The following is a 26,413-nucleotide window of genomic DNA, read 5'->3' on the forward strand; positions in this document are numbered from 1 at the left end:
ACTGGTTTAGGGTAAGGTTCACTTTTTCTCAAGTTTGACGTTTTGGCCCCGCTGTGTATTTGAGTTTGACACTCCTGGCTTACACAACATGTACCGTTGGGTTGTTATCAGCAGACCCCACGCATGCAACCCTCTCCACTTCCTTTCCGCATCACTTCCGGAGCCGCAAGCAGCACAAGCACGCCGTTTTATGTACAATATGTACAACATTTATTAGAATCAAGATATAAAATAGACAATGTACTTACATTTTCACAATAGAAAAAATACAGGTAATAATAAATACAAAAAAAAATTGTTTTGCAAGGATTTACAAAACATCCAGCACAGATCAACAGACGTGAGATGTTAAAATGTCAGGAATAAATGCTCTGCAACAGATATTTGTATAGCTAAATATATTCCTCGTATCTCTAGGAGTATTCTGCTAACACTCACTCTGGTGCGTTACGATGGCGGCGAGCCGAGCGCTCTTCAGTGGCCTGGCGGAGGTCTTCAAGTCAACTAAAGCGTCGCCCATCTTCACCTTTTACCCCAGTTTCCCCCTTTCTTACTTTCTATATCCATCTCCCTTCAACAGTCCTCCTCCTCCTCTTCCTCCTCTTCCTCCACATCACCATCTTTAAAATACACATTTTCATCACTTTCCTGTTTGTCTTTATCGAACCCCTGGGTCTTGCCTGACCTGCCAGATTCCAAAGTGACCGTAGATTTTCTCCCCCCCCCCCCCACCCCAAACACAGACAAACATACAAATCATCGTAGAAAAATATCCCTCCTACAGTCCATCACGTCCAACAAGTGTTTGCAAAGAACAGGACACACACACACATACAGACATACACACATACGCACGCACACACACACAAGTAGAATCATCATAGAGCGGTATGGCCGCTGGCTTTGAGCGCACTCTCTACGAACAGTAGCTAATAATTAACATCTGGTGAAGTCGTCGTCATTGCCACAAGTCACAACAACAATAATAATAACAAATAATAATAAGACATGAGTAAGGACGACTGGGGGAAGAAATATAGAATATCACAGCACTCATTAGCTTGTCGTTTCAATGGTATCTACCTTTTTTAAATACACCTGATAAATGTCACGCAACATTTTCGTCTCTAAAAAAAAAAAAAACGTACACGTACAAATAATTACACAAAGCGGGAGAGCAGAGCTGGGAATGTACGCAGAGGACGAGCGGGGCCGCGTTCCCACCAGGTGCACTGCCTTTATACACAATCTCAGGGGGCGTGGTGGGTGGTGGGTGGGGGAGGGGCAGCAGCATCGGTTGTCGAGGGTTCCAGATGTGGAGGGGTGGCAGCAGGTCGGAGCTGCACGGTGCGAGTTCTGAAAGGAGCCACGGCAGCCGCTCCCTCTCGCATCCCGCCGCACACTGAAGGCACTGCATGAACATGGGACCTGTGCACAGACGCAGCGCTGAGACACTCTTTCCTTCCCTCGCCGACAGACTTGGGCAACGTTTTTCAGAGACTCGCAACAACCCACAGACGCAGCACCACAAAACCTGTTAACCTTTCCTAAGAGTTTGACGTTGGGGAAAAAAAAAATAAAAAATAGAAATCTCAGAAATCATCGGTGTAAATTAAATTAAATACAAAAAGACTGTCAATAAATTAAGCTTTTTTTCCCCTGCCCTGAAAGGTTGAACTCCTCTGTGATATCTGGGAGGGAAAAAAGCCTTTTTTTTTTCTGTCGCGCAATCAGAGAGGATGGAGTTCGGAGGAGCTGCGAGCGGGCGCAGCACCTACTGACCGGTCAGCGGCGAGCTGGCCGAGAGGTGGGTGTTGTGTGGGAGCGGCACCACCGCACTTCTGGTAGAGGGTGAAGAACAGAAGTAAAAACACTGACGGTTTTTCTCAGTAGGATTCTAAACTGACACTTTCTAAAGCAGTCGGACACCGAGGCCTTGTCCACACGCACTCGGGCACTTCCAGGAAAACACAAAAACTGCAGTCTTTTACACACTGATGGTACATTACAATAATATGATGTTCAGCATGAGCCAGACCAAGAGGTGGCGTTGTAACCTCAGAGAGCTGCACTCCTGGGACAACAACAATGGCGCACAGCGAGTTGTGTGTGAGGACTGACAATGAAGCTGAATCACCTCCGAGTACTTGACTGGACTGCGAGGTTGCTAAAGTAAACATCACTCAGTGATGGATGCACATTTAGCCAGACATCTGAAATGGGTCCCGCACAAAAGACGGCGACGAGCCGGACAACCCTGATTTCCTGTCCACGTAGTAGCAGTGGTAGTATTTCTCCTAAGAAACAAAAATAAAAATCACCATTGCAATGGAAGATTTCAAGAAGCTTTACGACCTGAAATAAAAGAGCGGAGTGGACGAGAGGCCAGGCTGCTCTCAAAAACTGCAATTTGCTCTTTTAAACAAAAAAAAACCAACCCCAAAAGCACGTGTACACGTGGACAAGGCCTGAGCAGAGAACAGCTGAGCTCGCTGGACTCTTCCGACGCTGCATCGCACACCCGTCGACCACAGTGAAATGTGGGAGCGAGTAGCGAGCGCAGCTGCTCACACTGGTTCACTTTTCCTACTGTGCTGCCTTGACGTTGACGTGTGTGTGTGTGTGAGTGAGTGTGTTTTGTAGGTCGTTTTTTTTTTTTGCAGCAGATCATGAAAACCGAGGAAGAACAGAAAACTGAGGGTGGCAGTAGAGAGCAACACCTCCGGGAAGAAGGGGAAAGAGAAGAAAACGAAGAAGAAAGAAGAAGAAGTAGAAGAAGAACCACCGGTGTGTTTTCATGAGTTCGTGCCCCACCTTCCCTCCCTCCTCTCCCAGTCTGTCCTCTCCCGCAGCTCTAATCCCTCTGTTGCTGCGGCTGCGGCGGACTCTTGACGATGGTGATGACCGAGGCGGTGTTGAGGCGCGGCGCGGTGGCCACCAGGTGGCCCCCTTCCAGCTGCATGCCCCTGGCGGCCCGCTGCAGGGCGGTGAGCCGCGCGAACAGCCCCTCCATCTCCTTGCGCATGTCGGCGTTCTCGGCGCCGAGCCGCTCCACCTCCACCTGCAGCTCCATCTTCTGCTGCTCCAGCGCCTGCCGCTGCGACACCCGCTTCACCCGGCAGCTGGCGGCGTAGCCCCGGTTCTTCAGCGTGCGCCGCCGCTGCTTCAGCTTCTGGATCTCATCGCGCGAGAGGCCCCGCAGGTGCAGGTTGAGCTCCCGCACCGACAGTGACATGAGTTCGCTGTCCGACAGCACCGGCATGTTCTCGCCACACTCCTGCTTGATCTGCAGGGGGACAGAGGCAGGAAGTGAGGAAGTGGAACATAGCAATAAAATAATAATAATAATAATCATCATCATCATCATCATCATCATCATCATCATCATCATCATCATCATAACGGAAGTACATTTAAATTTGAAAATGACATATAAAAGAGAGTTCTTTTCAGTAAGTCACAGAGTATAAATACTTTGTTACTTTAGGGAAAAGTCTTTTTTTTTTCTGTTGACTTTTTACTCCCTACATGTGCACACAGATATTTGTACTTTCTACTTCTAACATTGGTGAAAACATGCTGGTTACCTTTTGGTTTAGAAGATACAAATTCAGTTCAAAGTCACTCACTTATTATTATTTATTTTATGTTGTAGTTGTTGTTGCTTCAAGTGGCGCAGTTTAACCTCTGCTGTTGTGTAGTTGAATATAGAAGTGGATGGTATTTTAGAGGGACATTATTTTAGAGTACTTTGGCTTTGGGGTCACTGTTCAGTATGTTTTTTAGTACCCTGGAAAATGAACATGTCGAAAGAAACATTGGTTATGTGTGTTGACAAGAATCCAAGAATGGCTCACTGCTCAGAACTGTTGCTGACTAGTTTGGCTGTGCTGCAGTTGAATAAGAAACTATAGTGTTGAGAGTAGCAAAGCTGTTCAAAATGATCCAGATGCTCATCAAGACATCTGACCTTGGGTCAGTTCAGTCCAGATTATTCTGTCACAACTCGGCATGCAAATTATGGATTAATTCATTCATCGGTAGTTGATTGACCTTTTCGATCGATTAACGATTAATAGATGAGTGGCAATTTTGCTGAGAACCTAAATTTCACAATGAAAAATGTGTAAGGAAGACATTATTTAACCCTTCAATAATGTTGTGGGTCCAATGTGACCCATTTTGACATTAGAGAACAATAAAAACCTCTGACTTTAAGTTGACTTCTAATGGGTCACATTTCGACTTAAAAACAAACAAAAAAAAGTTTAAAAGTAACTTGTTCTAGGCATACAGGTATACACAATGCCATTAAAAAAACAATCACTTAATCAAGTAATTCCGACCAATTTAATTTAATCGATTAAATTCTTAATCGACAATCAAAAATCGATTCATTGTCAACATCCCTGGTCACAACTTTTTCACTTTTGTAAAATGAATATTGTGTCATTCGTGGCAAAAAAATCAGTTTCACTTACTGAACATTTCAGCCTTTTATTTGCGTAAAGGAGTTGAATCAGTACTTTTAACAGAGCTTTTGTACACAATGTATCCATACTTCTGAGTACAGAATGCGAAAACTGTTGCCTCCTCTGGGGGGCCGGTGTTACCTTCAGGGCCTTGCTGCTTCTCTCTGTCGTCATGCTCCACCCGTCTTCACCTCCTTTCCACCCCTAAAACTAGCGCAGAGACTCTGGAAAGAACAGAAACAGGAATGAAGAACGTTACGTTGCGACATGTGACCTACGCTGGCGGCTCAACTCGTGTCCTGACATTTTACCATCCACTCAGGAGACGAGCGCTTGTGCGTGACACAGCGAAAGGAGAAGCCGCAGCCCCTCGGAGCTTCTCCAAAACACGCTCTCCCGTTTAACGCAGGGATTTTGATTAGCAAGTTTCAACCTTTCAACTTTGATTTGAATGGGCCGGCGCAGTTTAATGGACATTAGTATGAGCACAGAGTTTAGTGGAACTGGTCATACATGTCCGTGAACTTTCAAAGCTTGAAGGCTTTCAAATATTGTTCTTTTTTTCATTTTTTTAATTGTTTTTGTTAAAATTTTTTTTTTTTTTTTTTTTTTGCCGTTCGTTGGTATTGCGAGGAGGAAGTTACAATGCGTCTGCCCTCTGGTTGCTCAATGCAGGTGTCCTCCACACTTCCTCTTGTCGGCACGGCGACAAACAGCACAAAACTTTCATTGTGAGCGAGTCAAAGCACAGGAACTGCGTCTTGCGGGCCTTTTTCCATGTTGCTTCAAGCCATATTCAAGACAGGAGCTCCTATCAAAACAGCAGACCTTTATGGCTACACTTGCTTCATTCAGGAGAGATTAAACTCCAACAGTCATTTTTTTTGCAAACTCAGCCAACTTGCCAATATTGTCTGTGCGACTCTTTGAAAGTGCGCTCTCTTCTATCTGCCATCGCTGTGCTTCTGCATTTATATGTTCCCCTCCATTAAACCTGCTGACCAGTCAACACAGACGGCCGTGCGGTTTACATCACAGCCATGTTGGTAGAAATGACTCTGCACTTCAGCACGAGGCTGCGTGAGCTGGATCGCATTTCACCTCCGCCCTGACGGAGACGACCGCGCTGCGACGTTAAGTCACGCCAGCTCCACTGCACAACAACAACAAAAAAAACTGTTCCCACCGAGACTGGCAGGTTGGGTCCGGACATCACTGAACCACAAGGTGATTTCCCAGGCTGCTTTGGGAGAGCGACTCGGTTCACTTTCTTTTCTGACCGTCTCGCAGGGCAAAGATTGTGTTTCTTGGTGAGCCAGTGAAAACACGCCTGAGGACAAACTGCAGTCCACTTGTCGACAAGTCACAGGCTTGTCAAGTGACAGTGTGATCCTTAATCACAGGCTTTACCCCTAGCCCCACCTGGGAGTGTTTGTGGAGACAGACACACATTATATATACACAACAACAACAACAACATGAGATTACACTCAACCCAGGAAAGAAAATGTGTCCACAGGCCAAATCTGCAGTTAAAGAACAGAACGCGGAGTAGCATAAAATCCATTGTTGGCAGTTGTTTTCAAGAAAACCCATATATTGCTACACATAACTATGCAGTAATAACAGAAATGATTACGGCTGCAGAAGACCTCATTACTTTACTGTTACCTAACACTAATGCATGAATGGGACGCAGTTATGTAAAGAGCCTGAAACATGCTCCCACCTTGTGTTCCTCAGATAATAAAGATATTAAGATTAAGAAATAAACTCAGCAATTAATAGCCACTGGAACCTCTGTGGACAGAGGAGTGAGCAGCAGCTGGGTTCAATTTCAATGGTGATCAGACTATCACTTTAACGTAGGTAATTGGTGATTTCCATGATTAAAATGTTTAGTGTTGGTGCTAGTTTTCTTAATGAACCGAGCGCGACAGTGTGATACATTCAAGGGCACAGAGCAACTTCTCACAGTGTTGCTACCCTGTAATTAGCTCTCTTCCGCTTTGCAAAACAACTTTTCTTCCAAGATTTCACAAACTTTCATATTTTAAAGAGGCGGGACAACAGTCCCACGTAGGGGACTTCCGACTACATGAAATTCAACTAGCAAATGAAAATGATAATAATAATAATACATCCCAAACGCTTTTAAAGGACAAGCACCTTTCCTGCAAATACTGTATGCGTCCACGTGTTTATGAAAGGACACAGACAAACTGAGCGTCTCCCAGTCTGGCCGATGGAAAAGGTGTTGGTGGCACTCAAACAGCCATATAGTGTTAACACAAGACAATCATCACTTTGTCTCTACGCTAAAGTTTAGGTACAACGCAAAATGGAAAGCAATGCACTTGCGGCACACTGCCTACTGATGATTGACCACTCACCGGTTTACAATGTTGATTGGTCAATCAAGCTATAAAATAAAGAAGAGAAATAGCTCCCGGTCAAATAAAGATTATTCATAATAACACGGTACTAAAGGGGAGCCAGCCATTTTGCATGGCTCTAGGGTGGGCGGTGGGAAAGGGGGCCTCAATACAATTTCGCTTAGGGCCCCAAGAGGGTCAGGCCCCTCACTGTATAGGCTAAGGAAATCTGTGGGAGCCATTTTACACGGCTGACGGGTGAGAAGGAAGAGGGCCCCCCCAGGAGCACCAACACTGCTAAAAATGCGCTAAAGTTGGCTCACAATAAACTTCATTTCCCGAAAGGCGTGGGAAGTGGGAGCTTTGAGTAAGACGGTGGTTACACGGTCAGCCGACGGACTCCGGCTTCAGACCGCCGCTGTTTCGTAAAATCATGGTGATTCAGCAATAAAGCGCTCGCCCAGCTCTGCGCCGTCCGTCAGTGACAGCCCAGGCCGACCACTGTCAGCACACACCCGGGCCGGGCCGAGCATCCAGTCAGACCGGGATGTCCACATTTAGTAATAATATTTTTTTAAAAAAATCACGACAATTGTCGTTTTTAAAGGACACAGCTCGGTACAAACGCAAAGTTACCACGCTGGAATGCAACAAGTGAACGCAACATAGCCAACCCGCACCAAGACTACCAACAACGACGACGATATTCACCCGTGGTACAAACATATGACTAATTAAATACACAAACGTCACATACAGAGCGCATATAAATGTATATTACTCATTCTGGTCACAATAATAACCCCATTTGCCACAAATTCTTTGGCCACGAGCGTGGGGGTGAAGGCGCCATACCATAGTAAACAGCCATCACGAGTGCCCTCGACATCCATTTTTAGCAACGCTTGAAATAGTCGATTTCCGTTGTTTTGGATTTTAAAGGAAAGAATGTGTGTTTGCGTGTCAAGTGTGTGAGAGAGAAACAGAAGGGGAGAGTGTCCGCATTGTTCCAAAACACGCACGGTTGTTCACCGTTAGCACCTAGCATGGACGGGTACAGCCAGGCGAGCTAAAGGAGATTAGAGCAAACAGCTGCCTGCCTCGTCCTCCGCTCGGCTGACCGGCGGTCCCTGCTTGAGAGCCTACCGGGGTCGGAACACTGCTCCGCTACTTAGCCGCTGTCGGTGGATGTCGATCGAGCAGTTTAACGCTTTAAAAGTTTCGAGAGTAATTGGTGTTTACCTGCTCCGTCGAAGCGACTCTGGCGACGAAATGTTAGTCCGCCTTTTCCGGGAATTACTCCGCGGCTCTCTGAGGTGAGGTTGGATTCTTTCATTCATAAAAAACACCAGCGACAATGACGTCAGGACGAAGGAATGGGGGCGGAGACAAACCCGCCCCCGCCGCGTACTCCCGTGGATGTAAACAAGGGATGCCTGCGTCCCCAGAACTTTCCATGACCAGCCCCTTATTCGCTCTTCTCAACAACTTCTCTGGGAAAGATTTTTTATTATTATTATTATTTTTTTAAATAATCTCTGGTAGAGTCGAATAGCTCCCACTTTAATCCACTGGACATTTCCCCAGCTGGATATTTAAAGTTTAACGGAATATGATAAAAAAGAACAAATTGTGATGATAAACTTTCCCTAACACCCATCAAAACATGCCCAGGTCAGCTCGCCGTTCAGTTGAGTTTTTATTTAGCCTTGATGTGCCATCATTCTCATTGGTTTTATACTTAATAAACTAATGTATTATTGCATAACGTACACATGCCAATTTATTGACTACAGTAGACCTCTCAAACTGCATAGAGACAGCCACGTCGACAGAGGGCGCTCTTTCTTTCCTGCGAGGTACAATCTGACCTCTGCCCTGCTTCCGTCTTCCGGCTGTGACCGCTCGACTGGTTACGATCGGCTACTCACGTTTTATCCACTGTGACCTTAGGCTCGAACCGAAGTATATCTGTAAGCGTTGTTAGAAATTACAACCGCTGCGAAGTTATCGTCACACACACCAAGCGTACAATCAGAGTTAGCGGCTATTTGGAAACCCAATAACCGCAGACAAAGCCGTTGAAACCCCCGCTGGAAGCAGCGAGTTAGCAGCAGAATCATGGCCGCAATCGAGGAGCTCTCACCCTCTGCGGGCCCGGTGTCTACCCGGCCACCCGAGGACGAGATCGACGACGATGAAGACGAGGACGTAAGTGTCTGCTTATTCTCCCACACAGTGTGATTGCTAAATTTATTGCTCGACATTCCTTGATGTATCAAAGGTGGCCAGTATGCTGTATAAGTGCTAAGTACCTTGCTATGCTACATGTCTATTGTAATTGTAATTAGTCCAGCTGGATTGCTCTAATGCTTGAACACGAGGAATTAACCTAACAGTGCGTTTTGGTCTATTTAGAAGCTCACTTCAGTCTGTGTCTCTAAACAATTTATTGTCAGTCTTATCCGCACCAAGTGATGACATGCGTGTTGTGCACATTTAAAGGTCCTTGTCCTTTTGATATCATGTGTTTTATGCTGAAGAATCGAATATACTTATCAGTGTTGTTGCAGATGAACCACCTTGATCATTTTCTGTATGTATTGAAGGCTAAATTGTAGATACACATTGCTGTTCATACTCGCTTGCTCTTCCACAGCTGTTTCACCATCAAGTTCAACATCTGATATTGGTTTTTGTCTCCTTTAGCTGGATGAGACATTGATGGAAAGGTTGTGGGGCTTGTCTGAGATGTTCCCAGACTCAGTGCGCACAGCCGCCGAGCTCTCTGCACAATGTTCTGTCTCACTTGTCAAGAAGTGTTATAGGTATGTGTACTGACTGGTTATTGTTACACCTAACTATCACCCAGAATATGGGAGATTAAAATCTATTTTTTTTTTCACATCTAGTTTTTCCCGTGCAGCGCTTTGGGTTGGAACAACCTCCTTTATGATCCTGGTGCTGCCTGTTGTATTTGAGACGGAACGACTACAACTAGAGCAGCAGCAGCTACAACAGCAGAGACAGGTTGGTGAATATATGCCAGGGGTGTTGAACTCAAATACACAGTGGGGCCAAAATGTAAAACTTGGACAAAGTCGTGGGCCAACGTTGATATTTATTGAAAGAATCTTCCTCCTGATAGAACCGTGAACCTTTTTATATGGGCCCAAACAAGTTTTGCTTCAATGTCAATATGGAACAAGCAAAAGCTTAATACTGTTCAATAAATACATTCATATTTCACACACGCCAAATCAAATTTCAATGAAAAAAAAACTAATCAAAATAAATAAAATGTAAACAACATTGAATGCTTATTTTTATCTGCTGCCTTCTGATTTAAATATAAACAGTAACCTTTTTCCACAGGATAGTAATTAAATGTAAAAATAAAATAACAACGATAAACCAATGAGGTCATAATAATGATACACTTCAATTAATGTCCTGTGTCGATCGACGTGCCAAAATACCAGCAGAGCTTTCTGGGGTTTGTAGTACTAGTGGTACATGTGCTGGTGAAAGATACATCTTGCGGATGTGCTGGGACACATCATCAGTGATGTTGTATCCCGGGATCATCGGGGGTTTTGGGTCTTTCAACATCAGACCCCCTCAGCCCAGGCGACCCGGCCGGGGTGATCAATCCCCGGCCTGCGTCCCAGCAGCGCTTGCCCACGTTTCTGCCCTCTTAATCCAAAGCCATCTTGTGGCTTTCTCTGCGGCTTCAGTTGCGGATCTGATAGCCTTCCGTTTCGCTTCCCCGACGAGTCCTAGCCGAGTGTATAATATAATATCGTGCTGTATAATAGCAGTGGGCCAAATATAATAACGCTGCAGGCAAAATTTGGCCCGCGGGCCAGAGTTTGACACCTATGATATATGCACTAAGCAGTGGTGCAGAGAACACATTTATTTGACATTTCAGGATGCATGACCAAGTTTAATGATAAGCAACTTCATCTTTTTTTTCCCCCTTAGATTTTGTTGGGTCCCAACACTGGAATGTCTGGCGGGATGCCAGGAATGATGCCTTCTGCACCTGGAAAGATTTGAGATGAGGAGGACCAGTGTGAAACTCGGATCAGCTCCCAGCAATACTGCTCTGCCAGTCCCAAGGAGAGACAGAGAGATCACAGAGAGGAGCAAGAACTTGTGTTCAAACCAATAAAGCCCAAGTTCTGTGTCAGTGTCGTAATATACAACATGGTCCTACATGTTGGATTGATTTGGATGACGGAGAAGAAAGTGATGTGCCGCTAATTTCTCTCTCACTGTCTCTCCTTACGCCATCGTCATGCAGAGACTCTTAAGTACGGGGACCTGTTTTTGTTTTTGTTTTTTTAAATAATGAATACCTGTTTCAACATGTATAATGCTTTCTTTTGGACAGCTTCAACAGCTAGACAAATAAAAAAAGAATGGAGGGATTACAGACTTTGTGTCATGGTGTTTGTAGTCAACATAATTTCTCCTAAACTCGGCCCATTTGTCAGTTCGATTATATCTCGATCAACCATTTACATGTGTAGTGCTTTAACCACCTGATTTCTCATTATTTTCAGTCATTTTAAGAAATGCTGTTTTCTTTTTCAATTATTTAATGAGTATATATATATATATATATATATATATATATATATATATATATATATATATATATATATATATATATATAGTGGAATTTGTTATATTATTTTGGAAGTTTTAAGTAAAATGTTGAGACTGTACCATGTACTAAGAGCATAAATTAATAAGGACACTCAACACAAAGCGCTTTGGCGTTCAAAATTCGTTCCTACACATCCTAGTTCAGGGTCCTTACTGACTGATACGGAGGAAAGTTAACCACTTTGTCACGACCTTCGAAAAGTTGTAATTGTAGGAAAATCTGTTTAAAAACAACAACAATATAACAAACATTTGAATAAGTGATTCCAACATTCATCAAAACAAGTGTTTGTTTGTTTGTTTGTTTGTTTGTTTTAAATAATGTGTTGGTCATCTAGGGTATATTCGGAATAGCCGATTCTTCTGAATTGAACAATGAAAAGTAAAAGAAGAAGAAAAAAAAACTTCCCGCCTTGAGCAATGCGCTCGAGCCCTTAAATATACATCTGAATCGTAAGCTAGCTAGTGTTAGAATTTCAATATCATCATTGCGATTTAAAAAAAATTAAATAAATAAGATTAATTTTATAGTTTGCACAATTAGCTATACATGTTTAAGCGTTCATTTTTGCAGTTCGCTGGAGGTCAATAACAATTTAACTATTATTTTATCCAAAGTTGTAGTTACCGTACTAAAGATTTGGCTAACTTGGTTAGCTCTCTGTTGAGGAAGATAAACTTGAGTCGGTGAACTCTGCGAAATACAGTTAAAGAACGTTGAGGATGAAAGTGGCAGAGGACCAGGTTGTGGCAGACGAGTCTGGCTTCCAGGATGATGAGGTTGGATTTTTATTCACTAGTTTCATTTACACCGGCTGGCAATGTGTATGCCGAGCTGTGCAGGTTTGCGTTTTGCGCAACATACATAGTGTGTTTTACTTAAAGCACATGCTTTGGTTGTCGTCTTACAAATGAGCTAATACTTGGTTTCAAAAGGAGTCCTTCTTCCAAGACATTGATGTCCTCCAGAAACATGGAATTGTGAGTTAACGTCACACTGGATGTCCAGTGACACAACCCATATTTCCACAACTTTCAACATCCTTTGAACCACAAAAACATATTTTCTGTTGAGTTAAAAATCTTAACCACATTTTATTAGATTCTAAGTCAGTACAACCACGTGGTCATCTCACTACTCCCCCTCTTCCCGTTTGACCACAGAACGTGGCAGATATTAAAAAGATGAAGGTGGTGGGCATCTGCACAGTGAAGGGAATCCAGATGACCACCCGCAAGGCTCTATGCAACATCAAGGGCCTGTCAGAGGCCAAAGTGGAAAAAATCAAAGAAGCAGCTGGGAAAATGCTGGTAAAGAAACTCAGTTGTACAGTAAATGGCGACTTGTCCAGGGTGTCTCCCTGCCTTTGCCCTAAGACAGCTGGGATAGGCTCCAGCACACCCCTGTGACCCTGAATAGGCATAAGCGGGTATAGAAGATGAATGAATGAATGAATGAATGAATGAATGACATGTTGGACCTTCACTCTGCATTACGTTAGGCATAAGATAGTGCAGACAAGAATTATTGCATGAGATCATTTTCAATTACATTTTAGAACGTTGGTTTCCAGACGGCCTTTGACTACAGCACCAAGAGGAAGCAGGTGTTCCACATTACTACCGGCAGCCAGGAGTTTGAGTTAAGATCAGTCAGATTTTTTTTTCTTTACTTAACACAGTGCAAGTTTTTGTATGTATTTTAAGTGCACTTGTTTTGTATATATTATTAAATGTAGTGTATGTCTCATGACATATCTCAACGCCACAGCAAGCTACTGGGTGGCGGTGTTGAGAGTATGTCCATCACTGAGGCATTCGGCGGTGAGCAGATCACATCTTTCATTTTAATGAATGTGGTTTATGATAAATAAGGCTCACAAAATATCAATCATTGGCATTTAACTAAGGCCGCCAACATTATTCTTACCTTTAGAGTTCCGTACAGGGAAAACACAGCTGTCCCACACATTCTGCGGTGAGTAAGGAGGCTCCTGCAGAGGCTGCTTTTTGATACAACATTGTTGACGTTATCTCTGTTGAATGAAACTGAATCTTTGTAACTGTGTGTTTTTTTTTTCCAGTCACTGCTCAGCTGCCTGGCGAGGACGGCTACTCGGGTGGGAAAATAATCTTCATTGACACGGAGAACACCTTGTATCCTCAAGTAGTAATACTAGCAGTCTGCATTGTCTTTTCCCCTCAGCACTTTTGATTCCATGTGAACAGGACACATTTTTCTTATGGATGTAATAGTGCCCCTATGTTGTATGTTATTCCTTGACTGAATCTGTCCGCTCCAGTCGTCCTGACAGACTAAGAGACATAGCTGACAGGTTTAACGTGGATCACGATGCCGTGCTGGACAATGTGCTCTATGCCCGGGCCTACACCAGTCTGAACATGCTCTATTTTTTCACCCTACATACAGTAGATATTGTTATTGTGCATTTGTGTATTTCAAGCTAACTTGTGTTTTTCCTTGTCTCCTACAGGTGAACATCAAATGGAGCTGTTGGACATGGTAGCTGCAAAATTCCATGAGGAGGGAGGAGTTTTCAAACTGTTGGTGAGAACAAACTTATATAATATTTAATCCTACAATTCCATTGAATCATTTTAATAGTGTTGTAGTACTCGAGATTGGTCCTTGTCAAGACTGGTGTCAAGACCACTTTTTAAGGGTCTTTTATACTTGGGGTTTTTGATCAAGATCGGTCAAGACTCAGTCAACACTGTAATGACAGATAGTAACGAAAAATAATCCAGCAGCTCTGTTTGTGACACCCAGAGTGACACACCCCCTTATTCCTAGTTCATTTATTATTCAATTTTATGAAGCAAAGTTGTTTGTTTTGAAAATGGTTCAAATTATTTGGCAAAGCAGCAAAATGTTGTTATTTTGCTTTGATATATAAAGTCTTGGTCTTGTCTCGATCTCGACACTCTCTAGTCTTGATAATGTCTTGGTCTCGGTTGGTGCGGTCTTGACTACACAACACTTTAATATTTGAATCCATGGCATGGTGCTAGTTTTAGTACTCCAAAGCTCGTTAGCTTCCTTTCACTTGTGACAAAAGTAGGAAGAAACTGCAGGTTATTGTTGTGAACAAAAAAAAAGAAGAAGAAGTCCAAGCAGAAATAGAGGAAGTGACATCAGGTGCGGCTGCTGCGTCTGACATCAGCGTGCATGTTACAGTAACAGAACAGTGACGGTTACACAGTGAGTGGCTTTTTTTATTGGCACAGTTTGATCTTGGGTGAACTTCTCCTCCTCTGTGTTTCTTTCACATGCTACCATCACTGGGTCACCAGATTATTTCTAAATACAGTACATCAAACGTCAAACCTTTTTTTTTCATTGTTCTAAAAGTCTGCAATGTACGTGGTGAAGAGAAACAGTAAGAACTGCCCCCTGCAGTGCTCTGATATTGTCACCAGTGTCCCAGCATCACCAACACTATTAAAGGCGTTCATATACGAACAATTCTATCTGGCAAACCATGTCAACCAACCCCCCTCGCCAAAAACCTTTTCTTTCTTCTTATTTAGAACTCATGTAAACAATGATTTACCCCTCCCCGTCCCCAGATAATCGACTCCATCATGGCTCTGTTCAGAGTGGACTTCTCTGGCCGAGGTGAGTTGGCTGAGCGCCAGCAGAAACTGGCCCAGATGCTCTCCAGGCTGCAGAAGATCTCTGAAGGTCAGTACAAATATGCAGTTGACGTCAGAAATGGAGTACGGTGTGAAGACGTAACCAGAAAGCGTCAACATTGCATGAATTGTATTAACGTGGGCAATTGTTTCATCTAGAGTACAATGTAGCAGTGTTTGTCACCAACCAGATGACAGCTGATCCCGGTGCAGGGATGACGTGAGAGAGAGCACCTTTCTTCACTTTTATGGCCATTATGTGTTTAAACTTTTGGAGTGATGCCATTTTTTCCCTGTTCACTTCTCATAGTTTTCAGGCTGATCCTAAGAAGCCAATTGGTGGGCACATCCTGGCCCACGCCTCCACCACACGAATCAGTTTGAGGAAGGGACGTGGAGAAATGAGGATTGCCAAAATATTTGACAGGTAGTATTTGTTCCTGGTTTATTTAGGGTATCTGACATTTCTAATGTGAACGTCATACCACCAATTTCCCCTAAACATAAGTGGTCCAAAAATAGCTGCAAGCTGTCAGCTGAAATGTCATGTCTTGTTTTTCTGTGGTCACATGATGTAAACATCAACCAAACAAACTGTCATACCAAATGATGTGATTTCCCAACAAGGTTTCTCTTCTCTCTCGTGATTGCTGTTTCCTCTCTTGTCAATTTTGATTTCAGTAGCCAGCATTAATGTTTCTTTATTCACTTACCCCTTTGATTTTGTCCTTTTAGCCCTGACATGCCTGAGAATGAAGCCACGTTTGCCATCTCAGCTGGGGGAGTTACTGATGCCAAGGAGTAAACAGTAAAAAACTGTTAGAGGTACTGTTACTGTTAGCGCCTCCGTTTCCACACTGTGTTCCTATTGTCTAGTTAACCTCTTGATGCATCTCCAAATGAAATCCATGTCCTAAAACAGTTATAAATAGCTATATAACCCTTTAAAATATTTATTTGTTTGTTTGTATCTTCACATTAATTTTAAATAAAATCTTCCAATGCTGAATGCTGACTGGGCCATTTCATTTCTGACAATTTACCGTGCAGATTAATAATCTTCACTTTCTGATGCAGTAATTTGTCTTTCCAAATAATGAAGGGATATTGATAAGGATGCCATTCAATTTACAATTATTGATATTATTTCTGTAAATGTAAATATGTTTTTATTTTGCCATGGTCCCTTTATTGTGGACACTTTCCGTCATTACTATTATTAGATTACCCGACAGACTAGGGATTTCGAGTTATATTTGTACGATTTTTATACGATACCTATACGAAAATTATATATTTTAAAACGCTCAAACAATTAAAACACTGTCAACAGTACTGTGTAGTGGAAGGGGGTCCGAGGCTGCCCTCTAGGGACACGTCAGGGAGGTACTGCAGCTTTACGCCACTTGTCGCCGGAAACAGTGTTATGCGCAACTCGGTTACCCCTCATATTTATTGACCAGTGTGGGAGCAGGCTGTTGTACAGTCTCGTGTTTGTTCCGTCGATGAGAGAGCCTGAAGAGGAGCGTGCACGTCGCAGTCCGCCCTCCTCTCAGCCTACCGAGTGCCGACCGATACCGCACGACACCGCCTGCTTTTGGCGACGAGATCTGGACGGGGTCGCAGCATTTGGTGCAACACCCGCTCCATATGCTTGTCAAAGCACGGCTTGACTAAACGATGGCAACTTCAGCGAATGCGCTGCCGAGAGTCTAAAACACACAAGCGACTCGACTGAGCCACGAAAGTCACCGACCATTCCTGCGAGGGGAAGGCTTGACAACTCCCCGGGAAACAAAACCGAGCGATGGACCCGAGAGACACCGCTCCGGATTCGTGGGAGCTGGAGGAGGAGGATGCCGAGGCCCCGGCGGTGGCAGCGGCGGCGGAGCTCCCGAGCGCCTTCGCCGCCCTCAACGTGAACGCCAAGCCGTTCGTTCCCAACGTCAACGCCCCGGTGTTCGTGCCGAGCTTCCTCCAAGCTGGTGGCGCGGAAGTGACGGCTCCTGACGGTGAGTGTTGGCCGGGACAGCAGCTGGAAGTTAGCTTCACTCACTAGCCTCGCTTGCTTGGCTCGCTAGGGCCGCTAAATTTGCCCGAGTGCAACTCCTTCCTCCCGGTGTCCAGTTCTCGCATTACCGCCGCATAATCAACAAGTCGGCTCTAGTGTCGTTGTAAACGGTGCCATAGCTCATTTATAAGGCAGTAGTAGCTGTTGGAAAGCGCACAGAGTGACCGCCACTGACTGTCTCATCAATATTTATGAAAGTTTGACACCATGTGCTGTGTCCCCTCTAAGGTGCCCCGGAGCCCGCCGTCGGCATGGAGGTGACGGAAATAGTCGGTATGCTCTCACACTGCACGACACGCACATTTCGTACAGCTAGCAGTCAGTCAGTCAGCCAGGCTGCCAGCCGGACAGACTGACAGACAGACAAACACACTGCTGTGATAGGACAGGTGCTGCTGCTGCTGCTGCGGTCTCAGGTGTTTGCAGCTGTTAGCGGATCTCATTCCTCAACACTCAGACTCCATGGAAAGATTGACTCCTGTCACATTAATAGGCCACTTTTAGAGCTTTACCTTTTCCCCATATTTCCCATACTTGGATTCAAATGACAGAGCTCTGCACATTTTTCTCCTCCAAAACATATAGCTTCAGATGGTGCTTTAATGGTGCACAGCTGGTGCAGTGGAGATGTTCCCCCACTGATCCGCTGCCATGCTTCATGATCTTCTTGTACTTGAAGTGCTTGTTCTGGAACCACATTTTCACATTAGAAGAGAAAATACGGTCACATGTTCCAGAGATTATCAACAGCAATTTAATGTGTAAATTAGTTATAATAATTCTGTAAATGGACACAAACTTGGCCTTCTGTTTGCAGCTTCCCCTTGAAAACGCACAATTTTAGCTGTGTCCGAAATGATTGCCTTGTTATATCTTCCAGATGTAGACGGTGGTAGAAACACCTGGCTGGATGATGTTTTCACTAACTTTGGGGAGCTATCAGTGAGCTATTAGCGCACCTTGTGATGTCACAAGAGGCTGAATTTGTCAACACAATCTTTCTTCAAAGTGGAGAAATCCAAAGAAGTCAATACAAAATGTTTTTTTCAGTTCTGGACAGAGACACACATTGCTGCTTAAATGCAAGTGTATTTAATAAAGTGAATCTCGAATCATTTTGGTTATACAAACAATCTTTACCTTTACCATTAAAGTTGTGCTTGCACAATTGACAATAAAGCTCTCAAATCTTGAACCTTAACAAACCTATGTGCCTAACTACAGAATGATTGAACCTCAGTGCGTTGTGCACTGCTAAAGGGAATCCCAGTGCCTGCAAGTAGTTGTGATCGGTGCTGCGCATTTGCACGCCAGTAAAATTGAGCACCATGTGTTTTTGTTATTTACATTTGGCCTGAATGCTGTGCACCTCTGGTGAAGGACAGGGCGCCGGTAGCTTGTCGGTCTGTTAATGGTCGAGGAGCTGACCGTTGCAGCTGCGGCCGACTAACGGGGGGATAAGATGCAGCGTTCAAGAGGAACTGATCCTCTCTTGCTGGCTTTCTTTTCTTTCTTTATTGCACAGTTCATATTTTCAATTACTATTTTGATCCCATCGTGTCAAAAACATGATAGGACATAATCACTGTTTACATCGTATAGAGTGATTATGTAGTAAAAAAAAAAAAAAATTACAGTATATAGCTGTAGAGGAAGTCCGAGCATAAAATCACTCCCAGATTGTTGGCCCACTGTCTTGCCAGCTGACTCTCAACGAGAAGCGGCGAGGGGAAAGCAGGCACGGTGTATGACTACCGGGCCGTGTAATTTCATAGTTGCAGGGAGATAGGAGCTTTGTGTTTGTTTTGCAGTGGTGGGAAGGAACCTCAGCCGACAGGCTCTGCAGATTGGACTCTGTTCTTGTGTTCAACCCAGGCGCCCACCGAGTCACTGACTCAGAGTCTGTGACAGCTTGTGAGTGCAGACTCACAATTCTTTGTTTCCTGTGAAGGTTGTCAGTCTAACAGCTCGTGTTGGTCTTTTTTTCGAGACACTTATAGATTTTTTCTTTTTTGCACAGGGAACTGAAATAGGATTTTCTTCTTCGTATAACTTTAGATTTTCAGTCTTGTCAGTGGTTCGAAAGAGACACCAGTTAAAAGTGCAAATGATTTATCTCCTCCCTTTCCTGACATAAATGGATGTCATGAATCTTCATGGAACAGCTGGAAGTGAAAGAAGAAAAGAATTTAAAACTGGAGTGACAAGAATTTATTTTCTGTAAGAATGCAGCCAATTTCTTTTGTTTGACTGCTTGAAAAGGGTGGAAATGTAGGGGCTAAAATGTTCCAAAAAACATTCCATCAGGTTGTAAATGCCGCCAGTAAAGCCTGTTAAATAGTTCATCCCCTCCGAGCTGTGTGCTGTCTGAAGGCAATGCAGAAGAAAATAATGGCAGCGTGCGCATCTCCACTCCCAGCTCCGGTGGAGAACGGCAGCACGGAATCGGACATGGCCGTAGAGGAGGAGACGTGGGAGCAGAGGGAAGAGCCGGAAGGTGAAGGAGAAGGAGGAGGTGGGGGAGGCGGCGGCTGCGGCGAAGGAGGAGGAGGAGGAGGAGGAGGTGGGGGAGATGAGATCCTGGCTTCAGGATCGACGAGCCAAGACGATGCCAGCAAAGAGGAGGAGGAGATGATGGAGGAGGAAGAAGAGGAGGTCAGCCTGCCCAAAGCAGCTGCAGCGCCGTCGGATGCCCCTAAGAAGGAGCACGTGAACGTGGTCTTCATCGGTCACGTTGGTACGACACAATCTCCACAAATGAAAAGATTCTACAATTTATTTAAAACATTTTTGCTCTAATGGACATCGTGTTTTTCTATTGCTAGATGCCGGCAAATCAACTATTGGGGGACAGATCATGTGAGTAGTGTTGTTTTTGTGTTGTTGGATGAAGCTGGTAACACACAAGTCAACCTTAAACCTTCCTTTGTACACTAGTTGTAGTTCTCTTCATGACATAGACGCAGGTTGGTTCTTTAAAACGGTTTATTCAGACACATCTTGGAAGCATCCATTCATTCACACTGTGAGAACTGCAACATAACATATACATCAACATAAAGTGCACAGTAACAAAAATAAAGATGTGGAGGAGTTGTAGATGTAAACTTGCGCTGTTTGTCTGCTCGCGCTGCATCGTCAGGTACTTGACTGGAATGGTGGAGAAGCGAACCCTGGAGAAGTATGAAAGAGAAGCAAAGGAGAAAAACAGGGAGACCTGGTAAGAAGAACGTGCTGGAGTTGCAGTTGAACCAGTCAGCGCCTGAAGCAAACCTACAGGCTTTGTCACCCTCTAGTCTAGATGACATTTTGTTGTTAAGAAACTGCAACCGGCTGTGTCCAGGTACCTGTCGTGGGCTCTGGACACGAACCAGGAGGAGAGAGACAAGGGCAAGACGGTGGAGGTTGGCAGAGCTTACTTTGAGACGGAGAAGAAACATTTCACCATCCTGGACGCTCCCGGACACAAGAGCTTCGTCCCCAACATGATTGGCGGAGCGTCACAGGCTGACCTGGCTGTCCTGGTGAGGCCGGAGGCACATTTGGGATTAATTCCACAGAGGTTCTTGTATACGCTTTCACATTCATTTGCACAGTTACTGAGAGACTGCATTATTAAGAGATAGATTTGTTAGCATTTTTTCCACAATAAACCTTTACATATCCAACCTCATGTGTCGGTCAAAGCAAAGGGCGGCAATGTGAACTCCAAGTGACTAGAAAGAGTTTAACAACAAAGAGTTGCAGCACAAGGTTGTGTCTGCCTGCCGATGTCTCTAGTTTAGTTTGTTGCTTTCGGAGATGGAGCCGCACAAAAAAAACTTCACTAGTGGATTTTTTTGTTGTTGTTGTTTTGTGTTCTTTTTTTAAAGGTCTTAACAATGGATGGAGCTTCTGAAACGCTTATTTTTAATGTCTTAAAAATAATTTTGTTGTGGACAGTTATCCAACCTACAAGCTACAGAAAAATATATTTTTTATTAAGGTAGGTAGGTAGGTAGCAGGCAAAACCAGAATTAGACGACCTCTAAATACTCGACTTTGCTTTATTAAAAAATAAATAAATAAACCTACAGCAATGTCTTATTCTTCATTTTCACTTGTCTACCTCCCACTGTGTCCTTGCACCAGGTTATTTCAGCCAGGAAGGGGGAGTTTGAGACGGGCTTTGAAAAGGGCGGCCAGACGAGGGAGCACGCCATGCTGGCCAAGACGGCAGGAGTCAAGCATCTCATCGTCCTGATCAACAAGATGGACGACCCCACCGTCAACTGGAGCCTCGAGAGGTGCTGATTCACACCGGGTGGTCACACACATCTCCACACGTTGCTGCGGTTTTACACTTCTGGCAGTTCTGGCAGTCTGGACGTACGTACGACACACCAGTGTGTTGTCGTACGAGGTGTTGACGTCCGCGTTTGCTGCTGCCCTGCAGGTATGAAGAGTGTAAGGAGAAGCTGGTGCCCTTTCTGAAGAAGGTGGGCTTCAACCCCAAGAAGGACATCCACTTCATGCCGTGCTCGGGCCTCACAGGTGCCAACCTCAAGGAGCCCGTCACCGAATGCCCCTGGTACATGTAAGTCAGCTGGGTGTCTATGTGTCTAATTGTCCCTGTGTGATTTCTTTCTTTTATTGTAGCAATATGTCACAATCACATGGAAGTGGTAGATTGGGAGATGTGGCAGGGTGTCTCCTACGTGACAAACCCTCGTGAAAATTTGTTCTCATCACCGAGAAATTAACATCACGGCAGCCAGGCGGTCACTGTTGACAGACTGAATGCACCAGATGGCGAGGCTGTTTGTCGGTGGCCAAACAAGTGAGGACAGACTATTCATGATGCTCTATCTCGTATGCTGTCCAGTAGTAGCCAAAGTCCAACTCAACATGAAGGGACGCGATGAACCCTCTGTTTTTAGCCAGCACATCCAAGCCTCGCTTTAGAATTTGAATTGTGAATGAACCGTCCCTTTTAAACGAAGAACACCCCTGAAAAGAACAGGTGTCTTGTTGCAGTTTCTAAACTATAATGATGGACATGTTTTATTTTGTATTTTGGGATCAGAGGTTTGCCATTCATTGCCCACCTGGACAGTTTGCCAAACTTCACCCGATCCAGCGACGGCCCTGTCAGACTGCCCATTGTGGACAAGTACAAGGTGAGCTGCCGATTCACAGGAACATGCAGCAGCTTGTTGCCGCCTCCGCTCTGTCCTCGGCACGTGTGTGGGTGTGAAAAATCAAAACTATTTTTGTTTCTGTTTACTGGGCCAAATTTTCCATTTTTAAATCCCTCATCGTTTTTATTGTCTTCACAAAAACGTGAACATGCGGGCGGGTGCGCGCTGAATCCCTCCTTTGCATGACTCAGCACTCTAGCAGTCGCCTAGCACGAGTTGTTGGAAGCTGTTCACCCTATTTGTGTCTCTCTTCTGTGCATCGTCGGATGTCTCTTTTGTCCCTTTAAATCAGCTTATGTGCACTCGTGTCAGTCGTTTAAATGCTCCTCTCCTGCACTGGTTACAGAAAAATACACACATAGAGTAGTGGTCATATGTTTTACAAGTTGTGTGTGTTTAACAACCCTAGACTGCTTCTCTGATGCCAATGGCTGCTGCAAAAAACATTTTCGCTGATTATCTGTGGATTTTATTTTAGTTCATTCCACAGCTACAACGCAGGACACCCTTTGGTCTGTTTTAATGCATTTATTTAATAACAAACGTTGGTTTAAAGAAGTTTGAATAACGAACAGTTGAAATTCAGGATTCCTCTCTGTGCTTCATCTTCACTGGCCTAAACGAACAGTAAATTGTACTTTATTTCTCCCGCCAGGACATGGGCACGGTGATTCTCGGGAAGCTGGAGTCTGGATCCTTCAGTAAAGCCCAGCAGTTGGTCATGATGCCAAACAGGGTGAGATTTCCCCTGTTATGTCCCAAAAAAATAACTCCTCTTCGAAAAGATCTCCAGAGCTTCAGTTTGTCTGCAGGGAATCTATTATAACACATCATTGACACATATAGCTTTGTTTAAATTTGAACATTTTCCTTCCTTTTTCATAATGTAGTAATAAGTCTGTCTTGCAGCACACGGTGGAGGTTTTGAGCCTGTTGAGCGACGACGTGGAGACGGACGACGCTAGTCCTGGAGAGAATCTGAAGTTGAGGCTGAAAGGCATTGAGGAGGAAGAAATCCTTCCTGGGTTCATCCTCTGCAGCCCCGACAACCTCTGCCACTCAGGTCGCACCTTTGACGCACAGGTAGGGACGACGGATGAACCCTGACACTGCAGGTCGTAGAGCCAGGATGGTTCACAGACCCGAACTCTATTCAAATGTAATAACTGTATTTCAAATTAATTTTTAAACCGCGCTACTCAGTCACTTTATTATTTATAACTCTCTGGTACTACACTGGGTCCTCTTAATGACCTTAACTTCAGTGGCTTAGGTTCAACGAGGTACCTGGAAACATCCATCAAAGATTTCGGTTCGACAACTTAATGTTGTCACGCAGGCGGTGCATATTTGTCGCAGCAATTCAACCCTGTTCCACCGCATCCCATAAGTGCTCTATTGGAATGAGATCAAGAGACTTTGGAAGCCGTTTGAAAAACGGGGAACGTTCCAGTCGCGTTCTAGTTCCAGATGTTTTAAACTTTGTGACGTGGTGTTATCATGCCGGAAGCGGCCGTCAGATGATTCCAATCTATGGTCGTTAACAGAGATTTACAGTAGGGATGACTTTTTGCCGATATCCGATAAGCCGATATTGTCCAAACGCTTCATTTCCAATTCCGATAACAACCGATACCGATATATGCAGGCACTTTCCCCTAAAACTTGTGGTGCCTAACTAGATGCATTCCACAAACTAACATTGTCGAACATTGAAATTGAATATCATTGTAGAAAATAAGAACACCATTTTAACTTAAGTTATGGAAAAGTGCAATATTTATTTCTAACATTTTGTCTCATGGAATGGGAATGAGTTGAAGTGCAGACAAAGCAAAGAAAAGTGCACAGAAATAGACAGACTCAGTCCTGAGCCCATTGTTAAACATGAGCCAAAACAAAACCTGCACTCCCACAAGCATCCATGATTTATTCATGTACGTTTGGCGAAACCCGGTGTTCGTGGGTTTTCATTATCAGAGGAAAAACCGATAACGATACGTACAGATTTTACAAAAAATGTAAATATTGGGCCGATTTTATCAACTGGCCGATGTTATCGGACATCCCTAATTTACAGAGATTTCTGCCCTTAAATAACAGCACTATTGCTGCATTGCTGCATTGCTGCGTTATCAGGATAAAGATGCAAGCCATGTATTATAGAGGCTGCTTTGTTTAAAAGCACACACATTCATTATGTTAATCACAGCAATAGCTTTTTTTTTTTGTTTGTTTTTCTTCAAGTAGCAAAATTTCTCCTTTGTCACCTCAGATCGTCATCATCGAGCACAAATCAATCATTTGTCCTGGTTACAACGCAGTCCTCCACATCCACACCTGCATCGAGGAGGTGCAAATCACAGTGAGTCGCTCATCTATATATTTCACCCTTTTTTTGTTGTAGCTGTTGTATGTTGCAGCCACTGCTACACTCTGGACCCTCTGAATCTGTAGTTGAAACCTTTGTAAATCCCATCTGCAGGCCTTAATCTGTCTGGTGGACAAGAAGACGGGGGAAAAGAGCAAAACTCGACCCCGATTTGTCAAGCAAGACCAGGTGTGCATCGCCAGGCTCCGGGCGGCGGGTGTCATCTGCCTGGAGACCTTCAAGGACTTCCCTCAGATGGGACGGTTTACCCTTAGGGATGAAGGTGGGAGCAGTTCATCTCTTCAGTATTCGTCTAAAAATGCTGATGGACAACGTGTGATTTGATCGTGTGCGTCAAATCTGTTTTTTTGTTACGCTTCAAGTGGAAATTTCAAGCTGTCCTTTTGCCCTCTGCTTCCCCCTCCGACAGGAAAAACTATCGCCATAGGCAAAGTGCTGAAGCTGGTGCCAGAGAAGGACTAACTGCAGCACACAGCGGCATGCATGGAGTCCTGTAACTCGTTTCCAGAGCAGAAACGCTGCCAGAGCCGACCCCAACAGCTGCTTTCTCTTTAAACACGACTATGCTGAAGAGGAGAACGGTGAAAACTGAGGAAGTGGAGATGGAGGAAGGAAAACAGTAGAAAAGAAAATAATAGGACTGAATCTTCCTTTTTTAAAATAAAAAAATAACGACAAATATGAAGCAAGATCAAGTCCAGTGTGTCAGCTTTCTCATATTGAGAGCTCAGCTATGCCACTAATGTAGCCACCTGTCCCCCTTTCTGTGCTCCCATGGCCAAACTGTGTAGTCCGTTTGCCCCACCATTTGTTTTTAGAATGGACACGGATGCAGTGTTATGAGACTGGGGAAGAATTACTACATTTTATCAACCTGTAAATGAGCAGAAATCAGTCACTAGTTAACATTTTGCAAACGCTCATCTCCCTTTTTTTTAGTGAGTTGGATTAAAAAATCCAACAGACGTTTCATTTGGTTTTCCAGAATTGCTGTACCAAAATCTGATGTTGGGTCTCTCTGTCTCTGAATCCACATAAAAGTTGAACTCATCACTCCGATGAACCACGTCTTAAACGCACCCACACACCCAAACAGCTGTTACATATTCTAAACTGAAAATAAACAATCAAGCTACACATAAATCGTGGATTTGTGTATTTAGTGGTTGTTGTGCTTGGTGGTGGCGTTGGTGTCGGTCTCAGCTTCCTGAAAGGAGTTTTGTGAAGATTCCCACAAGTCCAGGTGATGGCATCAGTGCAACACTCCCATTATACACTGGTATAATGCGAAAGGCAACGAAGAAGTGACAAGCAAGGGGCTAATGAAGTTGCTGACAGGTTAGTTAAGGAGTCCTTGACTAAATAAAGTTTAGAACGAATATGCTAATGGGTAAGGGGGATTGTATTAGCATCTGTAATGAAAAGCTTGAGACTATGTGGCAGCAGGAGTGGGATCAGGAGCAGAAAGGCCGGCATTATTATTCTGTGCAACCTTCAGTAAAAATGGAGGAATATGCTCAGGCAGAAAGATGATGTTATCCTAACAAGGCTGAGATTGGGACATTGCTGTCTGACAAGGACTTTAAAAG

At 44.2% G+C, this 26,413-nt stretch overlaps 4 protein-coding genes across 5 annotated transcripts; 3 read left to right on the top strand and 1 right to left on the bottom strand.

Moving 5' to 3' along the window:
- Positions 1 to 186: 186 nt before the first annotated feature.
- On the bottom strand, positions 187 to 8,238 carry maff (v-maf avian musculoaponeurotic fibrosarcoma oncogene homolog F). The gene is made up of 3 exons (XM_076034760.1): positions 8,090 to 8,238; positions 4,614 to 4,696; positions 187 to 3,286 (listed from the first exon to the last, which is right to left on the bottom strand). Exons 2-3 carry the CDS (start codon positions 4,644 to 4,646, stop codon positions 2,855 to 2,857), a joined length of 465 nt encoding a protein of 154 aa, XP_075890875.1. The 5' UTR covers positions 4,647 to 4,696; positions 8,090 to 8,238; the 3' UTR covers positions 187 to 2,854.
- Positions 8,239 to 8,710: 472 nt separating this feature from the next.
- On the top strand, positions 8,711 to 11,290 carry tomm22 (translocase of outer mitochondrial membrane 22 homolog (yeast)). The gene is made up of 4 exons (XM_076034761.1): positions 8,711 to 9,058; positions 9,557 to 9,675; positions 9,760 to 9,877; positions 10,835 to 11,290. The coding sequence occupies exons 1-4, from the start codon at positions 8,969 to 8,971 to the stop codon at positions 10,907 to 10,909; spliced, it is 402 nt and encodes a 133-aa protein (XP_075890876.1). The 5' UTR covers positions 8,711 to 8,968; the 3' UTR covers positions 10,910 to 11,290.
- A 749-nt stretch (positions 11,291 to 12,039) lies between these two features.
- Positions 12,040 to 16,106, top strand: dmc1 (DNA meiotic recombinase 1). Of its 2 annotated transcripts, XM_076035521.1 has the most exons (14): positions 12,040 to 12,108; positions 12,198 to 12,304; positions 12,461 to 12,505; positions 12,689 to 12,835; positions 13,084 to 13,166; positions 13,296 to 13,348; positions 13,461 to 13,502; positions 13,609 to 13,681; positions 13,828 to 13,919; positions 14,020 to 14,093; positions 15,116 to 15,230; positions 15,341 to 15,401; positions 15,492 to 15,608; positions 15,917 to 16,103. In XM_076035521.1, the coding sequence occupies exons 2-14, from the start codon at positions 12,248 to 12,250 to the stop codon at positions 15,984 to 15,986; spliced, it is 1,029 nt and encodes a 342-aa protein (XP_075891636.1). In that variant the 5' UTR covers positions 12,040 to 12,108; positions 12,198 to 12,247; the 3' UTR covers positions 15,987 to 16,103. The 2 variants fall into 2 exon arrangements, with proteins under 2 accessions (XP_075891636.1, XP_075891637.1); XM_076035522.1 differs by having other exon boundaries at positions 12,045 to 12,304; positions 13,099 to 13,166; positions 15,917 to 16,106.
- Positions 16,107 to 16,627: 521 nt separating this feature from the next.
- Positions 16,628 to 25,967, top strand: gspt1 (G1 to S phase transition 1). Its single transcript, XM_076034763.1, has 14 exons — positions 16,628 to 17,193; positions 17,481 to 17,525; positions 19,672 to 19,989; positions 20,078 to 20,111; positions 20,395 to 20,472; positions 20,596 to 20,776; positions 21,384 to 21,538; positions 21,688 to 21,828; positions 22,318 to 22,411; positions 23,088 to 23,168; positions 23,342 to 23,515; positions 24,708 to 24,797; positions 24,918 to 25,086; positions 25,234 to 25,967. The coding sequence occupies exons 1-14, from the start codon at positions 16,989 to 16,991 to the stop codon at positions 25,284 to 25,286; spliced, it is 1,818 nt and encodes a 605-aa protein (XP_075890878.1). The 5' UTR covers positions 16,628 to 16,988; the 3' UTR covers positions 25,287 to 25,967.
- The last annotated feature ends 446 nt before the right edge of the window (positions 25,968 to 26,413 follow it).

Source organism: Nelusetta ayraudi, unplaced genomic scaffold (genome assembly GCF_046127955.1).
Source record: "Nelusetta ayraudi isolate G7.1 ecotype Tasmania unplaced genomic scaffold, CSIRO-AGI_Nayr_v1 ptg000042l, whole genome shotgun sequence".
NCBI lineage: Eukaryota > Metazoa > Chordata > Actinopteri > Tetraodontiformes > Monacanthidae > Nelusetta > Nelusetta ayraudi.